At 36.0% G+C, this 10324-nt stretch overlaps 1 protein-coding gene across 6 annotated transcripts in view; it reads right to left on the bottom strand.

Moving 5' to 3' along the window:
- Window positions 1-3759: 3759 nt before the first annotated feature.
- LOC135212701 (histone H3.v1-like) overlaps window positions 3760-10324 on the bottom strand; it is a 72484-nt gene continuing 65919 nt past the window's right edge. For 5 of the 6 annotated variants that reach the window (XM_064246389.1, XM_064246391.1, XM_064246387.1 and 2 more), the window contains one exon: window positions 3760-9126. In XM_064246389.1, coding sequence (XP_064102459.1) covers window positions 7564-9126 — 1563 coding nt within the window. In that variant the 3' untranslated portion in view covers window positions 3760-7563. The remainder of the gene's footprint in view (window positions 9127-10324) is intronic. The other variant, XR_010313969.1, reaches the window with a different exon arrangement.

Raw genomic sequence — 10324 nt, 5'->3', positions numbered from 1 at the left:
CCACCCCCGGGTCACCGTATAAATACGACTGACAAAGTAGGAGAGATCAGAGTCACAGATCAGATCATCAGTGAGAGCTCGGCAGCAGAGATTATCAATTAGAGGTCAGAGATCATCAGAGAGAGATAAGAGAAGAAGGATCAGAGCAGAAAAGGCACTCGAGAGTTTGGTCGAATTCTGGTCAAGTCGTCCAATTAGAGAGAACTGCCGGGTATTTTCGTCGTTGAGCAAGCCTTGAGAGCAGAAACGTTCTACAAGAGGTTTCGAAAAGTTCCTGCCCTTCGAGTATCAAGAAAAGACATTGTTCTCTGCAATACGGAGTCAAGAAGACGTCTGCAATTACAGTTCTCGTTTTGTGAAGCCATCGCTTCGAGCATAGATCTCCGACAGCGCAAAAGTGGCCAGCAAGTATTTGCATTACCTCACTGTTTCCCCAGTTCACGCATTGTAAGATTTTACTGTGGTATGTAAATAGGAGAAACCATCCTGCATTTATCTTTATTAGTAAGTTTGTAAATAAACCTTTGTTGTGTTTGTGTATCTTTTTATATTCGTATCCCCAGTTTCAACTGTTGGTGTTGAATTACTTTTGTTTATTTTCATATCGAACTTGGAGCGGACTTCTGTCGGTCTGTAACACTAATCAATAACAAACAGAAATCATTATGTATAGGAAAGGATAAAACCATTGTGTTTGGTGTTGGATAGGTTTAAATGAACCTGTCTATAAAAACAAGCGTTGTTACCCAACTGAAATTTCTCAATGTTAGGCTACATTGGGTTTTGCAAAGGGGATGAATAATTAATTAAGCAACCTCAAATATGTAAACCTTGGCCTGCATAATATACTATAGAAGACCTACACGCTACAATGTTTTAGCGCAAAAACACAATCTAACTTCGAAAGAAAACAAAACTTTACACGTGCACATAACTCACTTTAAAAAATTATCATAATGTAGGTGAGCAGCAAGCACCAATCAAAGAGAGAAACATTGTTAAGTAACTTATGAAGTTTTTTTTTTCTTTTTGTAAAAGTTTCCCTTCGTCTTAGCCTTTACTTTCCCCTCCATAATCCTTTATAGAATAATAAAATTTTATCCCTTGATATGGATTAGGTGTTTAGTCATATTCCATGCATTTCTTGCCATCTGAAAGAATGAAACCCATGCTGCCATGGAAACCAGCCATCTTATGCAAATTCTCTTAGGATAATTTTCTTTTTATATTTAACACTTACGTTACTGTAGTCTTGGTTTGTATGTATGATGTTTTTACGTTGCATGGAACCAGTGGTTATTCAGCGCCGGGACCAACGACTTTACGTGACTTCCGAATTACGTCGAGAGTGAACTTCTATCACCAGAAATACACATCTCTGACCCCCCAGTGGAATGTCCGAGTACCGAACTAGAGGCTACCGAGGTGGCAGGCCATGAACATACCAACCACGCCTCTGTGGCGCTCTTACTATAGTAATGGTCACGTGCCCTCACCACTCCGGCGCCTTATTGTTTTATCTTGACCGGATTGATTTGCTATTTTGTCAAAAGAGCATAATTTGCTTCATGGAAAATTGAAGTAGTGGAATTATGGGGTGTCTGGCCAGGGAATCAGCGGCATTCACGTTTCCTTGAAGTAACTCTGCCCCCTGTGCAAGAAATGAGTGACTTAATCACAGTTGAAAATCCCTTGCAAGTTTTAGAATGACTTGCTCATTTTTGAAATGCTACACTTGTATTAAGAAAAAGTTACCAAGAGATTTAAGGATAATAATACCAACATCTTAACAACTATCACATTTTTTTCTGAAGTCTGTCTTGGTCTGCACCAAGACCAAGGATGAGAGAACAAACCACAAAACATTGGGTATATTGAGTATCCAGGTTTAAAAGGAGGGTTAAAACATTTATACGAAAAATACATTTGACAGCATATGTATATACACATTCATGTACACATGAACACTGGGGCACTTGGCATATTCAGAATCCATGAAAGTAGACTGTTTGCAATAGCCTAAATCTCTCTAGAACTTGAACCAAAAGCCGCCAGTGAGAGCAGCAGCAGCAGCAACATCTCTACCCTTGGTTTGCTTTGCACCCTTCAGATCAGATCACGGTGCCTCCATTTAATACACTTATGTTACATTCAAAAACATGAATTTTGTATTGATAATGATGTTCAAGTACATAAACAACATATTCTTATGTACAATAGAAATGATATAATGCCAGTACAAGTAATTCTATTTCAATGTAAAAAGTGACATTAAACGGAATGACTAGAAAAGGGACACCTCACAAGTTTGCAAGGTAAGAATGAAGATCTTCCAGTGTATAGTTATTCATCTGCAGTTACGAAAAATAACAGCAGGAGTTCATTTACACAAAGTGCATGAGAAACATTACGTCGGTTCAAGGAATAAATGAAGCAAGCATTCCCCTCACAATGCTTTCATATTGTCATGGGTAATACTTTCATCTTAATTTCCGAAAATATAACTGAAAGCCTGTACAGAGGCTTTGCGCACACACACACACACATATATTATATATTAATATATATATATATATTATATGTATTCTATATATTATATATAGACACCATTTATTTAATATTATTATATATATATATAATATTTTTTTTCTTTTATATCTGTTATTTTATTTCACACTTCGGTAATTAGTAAACTAGCCTAATTTTTTCTTACAATATTCTAAAACCATTTCAAAGCGTTCTCATTATAATTTGCCTTTTATGAATTGCACGTAAATTGCATCATATTCCATTACGTTCTTTGGCTTCTTTTAAAAAAATAATAATCAGGGAATTTGGTTTTAATATTTTAAAAAAATATTTCATTTCTTCTTATTTGAGAGGAAAAATATGTATATTTTGATGCGGTATCAGTTATATAATAATAATGATGATGATGATAATAATAATAATAATAATAATAATAATAATAATAATAATAATAATAATAATAATAATCCTGTCCTTAATAGTTTCTGCGTAGCTAATGTTTTTCACTTAGGACAGTCTCGGTAACTGTCCTCACTAGGAAACATTGTTTGGAAACAGTTTGCAAACACTTTTTGCCGGATATTTGTTCCCCATCCAGAATGGGAAACATTTAGTGTTTCTGTGTGTCAGTGTTGCCAGATGGTGCAGAGGAAATTTCTGGAGAAATTCAATAAAAAAAAAAATCAGTAGATGTAGGTAAAAATTCGGCACACACACACACACACACACATATATATATATATATATTATATATATATATATATATATAGATATATATATAATATATATTATATTATATATTACTTCAATGGGTGGTGTGAAAAAAAAATATCTTTTTTTTTCTGCAAATAAAACTTCCAATATTATTTGGATATAACTTCTTGAATTATTTATCATAATTTTGTTCACACAAAACTTAACTATAAATGAATCACATATTAATTATCAGCCTCAACATCATCATTAGAGAAATGTTCTTGAAAATGTCATCATCATTCATTTGTTTATGGATTTTCAACTGCCGGGAAGCATTATTTCTGTAGATTTTCTGGAGATCAATTCAAAATTCAGTAGATTACAGCAGTGATTCGAGATTTCATGAGATTTATTAGAATTTCAGTAGATCTCGTGAAATTTCGGTAGATCTGGCAACACTGCTGTGTGTATATGTATATATAGACAAGTATAATGTGTTTATAAGTATACATGCATATGTACGATGCATGTATGTATATATATATATGTACAATGTATGTATGTTTATATATGTATGTATACGTGTGTATACTATGTATATGTGTTTATTTTCAAATCCGCCAGAAGCAAGCCAGCAAAAATTGCTTACGAACTGTTTGCAAACAACGTTTCCTGGTGCGGACAGCCTTCTTCACTTTACCTGGAATTCCGATCAAGAAACGAAGGATTTCACGCGCAAGGAAAAGAATTCAACCGTCCTGTTATTCGTTACACTGAATGTGATTCAGACTGGTATACAGGAAAACCGTTATTAGTAAAATACCGAACATTTATAACAATGCTTTTGCCTAGACCTAGTTAATGAGTATTTTCTTAAAGCGTTTATTCTATGAGGTGATTAAAGTCAGTTTCCAAAGTCGATCGTCTGTTCAGTGAGGTTCAGGAAAACTGCAGCAGTACAGCCCTTAGTTGGCATGTCGCTATGATGCTTCAGTTATTGACTGCATTTTCATAATACTTACATCGTATGATGATCGGGATTAATAGGTTACAGATGCGAAAATGGGGTTTTTATAAATATCTGTAATATCAACAGGGAACCGGATATTTCTATGAGCTCAGAAGTGGCTGTAAATGTATTCAGAATATAGGTCCTATAATACTTTTTTGTTGTTACATTTAATTGAAACTCTTATTACTTAAGGATATCAACATATTTTATGGCATATTTCAACTTATTACTTAGGTAGTATATCTACATATTTCATGACACCGTATTTCAGACCGTCTGCACTTGTACAGACAGAGGCATCACTGCCAGTTTTAGCAGGAGACGAAGAAAAAGGTCCAGTGATGAGAAATTTGATCGCTTCAGTTCAGATGAGCAATTCACTGACGGGAAGTACTGGATCAAGGGAGCATAATTGATGAAATTATATCTTCTTCAAAATGTAGGTATAACGTTTTGTGACTAGAGAGGAGATCGAGTCTTCCTGGTGACTCTCTGCTATTAAAGTTCAACTGCTGCCTCTCCTTTATCTTTGAAAATACCAATACCAATTCACGCATTAAAGGGGTGTGCTGAGGAGATTACATTACGTGCTCTTCCGATCTCGAGCAATTCAATGTTAGCAAGTGGCGTGTTCCCCCTACTTATGAACCCAAGAATACGTACAATGATGTTTGTGCGTGTCTGTGGACCGAAAGGCTGCTATTAAAGGAAAATCTCTTGCATATTTGTTATGCATCTCAATTTTAAATAAAAAGGAATTGCCCGCATCCTTTCCTTTCTCGTTCATTTATAGTATTTTTTTCTTCTTTTTACTTTTGAGGGATAGACATTTTAATTCATATTTTGTACTGGTCTCCGTAAAACCAAAATATGCTAGCCGATAAGCACCTAAAAAATCTAGAGCGAGGTAGAAAGTTATCAGTATTGCTATTCACAGCGGTGGTTTTCCTTACTTTATGAGTTCGTAAAACTGTGAATTTTACTAAGTCAGTGAACTGTAAGAATAAAAGAACAAACTGCAAAATTGCAACTTAGAATATATTAGTCACTAGATGCATAACTAATTTTTCATATATAGTATAAAAATACTTTTTTATTTACTCTACATTTATAAAGATGTATAATTTTTGGAAGTATTTTCCTTGCTAGAGAAATTACTAAAAAAAAATGATTAACTGTACCATTAAATAACTTCAGTTGCTTAAGATAAATTCAATCTCTTATCACCCAAGATCTCTGACGGAACAGTTAGCGGCAAAAAAGAAAATTTCTCTTTATTAAATTTTTCTGCAAACTACGTCATAATGATATAGGTAATGAAGGACGCAGAGTGAAGTGAGCGACTTAGAGAGTTCCATCTCCTAAGTATTAAAATTCTGGAATCATTTAAAGCTACTTAAGACATTTCAGTTTTTACATAATTCTAAAAATACATTACCGTAATATTTTGAATGTGGTCCACGACTAGAACATGAACTACATTGTTGTTTGATATTTCAAAATTTACAGTGTAACAATTGTTAGACCATCAGTGATTATAGGAAATCACAAAATTATTAATCGACATTAATTAATGAAATATAACATTGGAACTGAGGCATTCACAGGATTCCATATAGTACATCTGAGCTCTAATAGCACATGCAGGACACACAAGGTAGAATTTAAATAAAAGAAAACAAAACGAGGCTTCATTCAATAACTGCAGAACTCGTTTCATTCCGGTAATACTTTCTCTTTATATATATATATATATATATATAGTATATATATATATATATATATATATATATATATATATCTTTACAGGCAGGTCGGTGAACCCATTTTTTTTTGGGGGGAGGGGGGGCAATGGATACTGAACAAAGACTTATCCTTAAGCCCACCAGATATTTTTCTAAATAAGTTATATTCAAATTTGTTTTTTTTGGCACCCGGAACTTAAGACACACAGGAGTTAACCTTACCCACCTTCGCTACACTACCATGTTTGTTTCAAACAATAAATAGCAACAGATTCTTCGGATCATCTCTGAAAAGTCATCTTTGGCACGGCATCAAACATCTAATCGAGAGGAAGTCCTTCCATCTGGTCTCCTAAAGGCACACAAAATCTACGGGTTGAGACACAAACGAAATTAATCTGGTAAATTTTCTGACATTAGTAAGTGGCTGTTGGGGAGAGTTGATGAAATTGAGTTTCTACTGACCCAGCACTGTTGATCATTGTAGAGCCGTCCTGAATTGACAATGCCTCATTATTGATTGAAATCATTATTATTCGATGAGTCAGCCACTGCCAGTTATACGTTAGTTTTTCGATAAGTATTGGTGTTCATGATCACCTTCACTCATCAATACCACTCATGCGATGACCAGCATCATCACATAACATCAACTATAAAATAATTCGCATTGGCGGAAGAATATCATGTGATGGTGAGCTCTATTCAAATGTAAACGGGGAATTTCACAGAGCAAAAATTGACTGCCAATCTCATCATCTCCCACCTTGTTTCTACTATTGTAAGTATTATATCCAAATGAAGAGAGAGCCAATACAAGACATCTATGTGAACGTTGGAAATTTTTTTCAAATGTTTTACATGTAAGTTTCATTTTCATATGCATTATACTTTCAGCCTTCCACTCGTATACAGTCACTTCCTGTGTGTTTGTAAGCCTTCAAGGGGTTAAATGTCGGTCAGAACCAGTTTATGAAAGAACAAAAATTCTTTTTCTTTTTTTTCTTTAAAAATAATATAAAACATGAAAAGGAACTGGTAATAAGTGAAGTTAGTGGTGGGTAAATAATAAAACTTTTCTTCAAGCTAAAATGTTACTCAGCAGGCCTGGTTTTTATCGTTTCAAGTGAACACTAAATAATATAGAAAATGAAAAACAATCTTTTTACCTGTAAATTATAAGCTTCTTTTCAAGACAAGAACAGGGAAACGTATGACCCATGTCACGGTCATAGATGGTAGGATGGATGTAATGGCATCTTCTGTTACCTCTTCTTACTCGAGAGTAAGATTTCTTCTCAGAAGTCCAAAACTCATTTCATTTCTGGATTGACTGTTTGATACTACTGCACTGAAGAGATGAAACTTAACCATGGCTGTTGCAAATCACATCCTTCCTACTGTTAACAATCTCGTTCTGGTTAACATTTTAAAGCTGTTGCCAATAAAGACATCATTCCACCAACGTTATTCAGTTACTGAATGAGCTCTCGTGTTAATCTTTGAGCAGAACTGATATAGCAGTATACATTTTCTGCACTTGGGTGCACCTGATTATAATAAACATTTTGAGAATTGAGCCTAGTTATCTCCAACTTTGATGTTGAGAACATTAGCAGGGATATCATGGCGGGGTACAGAGCTCTGGAGTTTAAATCGAGAGATTTCTTCTTTCAGTTCTAAGACAACGTGGGCCATCTGTTTCATTAGTTTGTCTTGGGTTTGTATTCTCGCTTTCATATTCTGAATTTCTGCGTCCTGTCGACTGACCTTCTCCTCATACAGTTGTGCTAAAAGCCTCAGAATCATCTGGAGTTGAGCATTGCGGAACTCGGCTTCATCTGGCTTGACAGGGTTGTCTTTCAATATACCAAAAGGTTGCTGGTCTTTCAGGATACCAAAAGCTGGTTCCTGCGGAGGCTTTGTTGGTGTCTTTGGCATGTCTTTATGCATGCCTTTTTTGAGGTCTTTTATGGAACCATGTCCTCCGTGGCTTTTAGGCATTGATTTGGTAGTGGGTTTAGGGCTGGATTTAGAGCTCGGCTTGGAACTACTCTTGGTGGAAGGTTTTGAGCTGCTCTTTGTGGAAGATTTTGGTGGTGGTTTGGGAGATGCTTTTGGAGGAGACTTGAGAGCCTCATTGTCAACGGACACAATAACGCACTGACTTTCTAAGTCATTTTGGTCATCAAAAGGTTTGGATCTTCTGCTCGAAAGACGGGTAGATGAATTTCCATAGACTTTCACTGATGGTCTTCTCACTTTTCCTTTCAACGAGGACTTTGACTCCGACCCTCGACGGCTGATTTTTCTTAGCTCAGGTTTGATTGGTTTAACTGGATTGACTGGAGGGCAGTGAATATGAGACACCTTTTCTAGCAATCGTATTAGAGTTGGAGCAGGTTTGGGCTTGTCAATGGCTTCGAAGCTTTTGGCTATAAAATCAGGTTTGGGAGGAACTTTGGGCTTGTTGAAAGCGGTTCTGTTTGCCCTCCTGTGTTCACCTAAACGACGCTTCGTGGTAGCTCCAGTAGGGCGAACCACCTCCTCCTCATGAAGACTCTGCACATTATGAAGGGACAAATCATCCGCATTGTAGTCTGTCATCTCATCGTGGATTCCGCTTTCAATGTCCTCATCCTTTGCATCCTGCCATTCACTTTTACTGTCGCTTCTGCTGTCGAGAACAGCACTGTCAGTATCAGTTGCATTCTCAAAGCTGACCCTCTGCCCTAGTTTTGATCGCCTTCGGATACTGACAATGCTGGTCGTATCTGTTGGGTCTTCGAGACTGATTTCTCTAGCTACTCTGGACCTTCTCCGAGGCCGGACAATGCTCTCCGTATCTGTGGGGTCCTCAAAGCTAACCTCTGTAGCCAATTTTGCCCTCCTTCGGGCAAGTTTCTTCTTTCTTTGGGATGCCTGGAGCTGTGAATACATGTGGGCTGCTTGAAGGTGTGTATAGGGTAAGCGATTCAATGAAGCTCTGTTTATGGAGGTTCTGTGGACAACTGTCTTTCTGCGCACCCGAGAACCAGCTGTCTTGATGTTATTGCGGTAAAGTGGTGGTATCCAGTACACTAGGTCTGTCTGTTTTTCATTCATAACAGCTGCCATGGGCTTCCAGGCCCATTCTAGCTGCAACTAAAAGGAAAATACTAATTTTAGACACAGCATTCATAAAATCCTGATGTTATGATATAACCTTAGTTTGTTCAGAAACAGAAAGAACTTGCATATTATGAGAAATAGTTTGAGCAATATTACAAGTTAGAATTAAGAACCTCTACAATTTACAATTTAGCATAATAAACCTTTGTAAATGAAAGGATAAATTATAAATCAAAATGAAACTGGATTAATAAAGACAAGTACGTTACCAACTGTCATCATTTTAAGAGTAGTAGTTGCAATATCAGTATTTGTCGAGTAACTCAGACATGTAAACTAATCATCATTCTGCATCAAATCTGTGCCACAAAACACAAGCAACAGGACAGAAAAGTAACATGACAAACTAAAGCAATAAGAAGCATGAAATTCATCTCTGGTGACCACAGTGCAACCTTGCTGCAAAGTCAGATTATATACGTGGCTGCGACCTTACCATCGCAAAGAGGGTGTCTATCAGCATTTCATTTTAAGAGTTAACTATGAAGGAACTTAGAAAATTGCGTTTATGCAGTTCAGGACGCAAAACAAATACAGTTTTGTGTTTTAAAGTTTAAGAGTAACTTGCGATACTTTCATAAAAAATATTTATATAAAATATTTACGAAAAGATACTCTAGATGGCTAATAACTATTGTTTATGAAATAGGTTGGTTTGGTTACTTTAAACCCATGGAATAAGTACATACAGATTTAAAAGCGTTTACCTGACAGTCTGTTCTATACTACAGTTACGTAGCTAATATACAGAATATACAGTTCAATAAGTTTCTCTAAGCATACAAAAAGAATTTGCATCAAGAATGATCAAAGATGATTATTTTTTAAATAAGTATAAACTTGCAATATAATGATTCAAAGCGTCATAAGAATTCCATCTCGTACAAAGCAAGGAAGTGAACAGGCACAACACAGGGAAAGATCTGCGAAAATGAGAAACTTCGAGCGAAAAGTCTGTTCATGAGCGGATTGATAAACTTGTAGGTTGTAGCAATCAAAACATAAGTATACTTGGCAACTGTCACAAGCTTTACAGGAATTCAGATCCTGAAGGATGCAGCAACAAAAGCATACTACTGGTAATGAAGCGAATCCTTTTCAGCAAGGAAGAGGAGAAATGTATAAAAGCAATAACAGGCAAAGGAAAATAATATAGAGTTTCCTATTGATA

The sequence above is a fragment of the Macrobrachium nipponense genome, chromosome 41 (genome assembly GCF_015104395.2).
Source record: "Macrobrachium nipponense isolate FS-2020 chromosome 41, ASM1510439v2, whole genome shotgun sequence".
Lineage (NCBI taxonomy): Eukaryota > Metazoa > Arthropoda > Malacostraca > Decapoda > Palaemonidae > Macrobrachium > Macrobrachium nipponense.
This window is presented reverse-complemented; position numbering and strand designations above follow the sequence as displayed.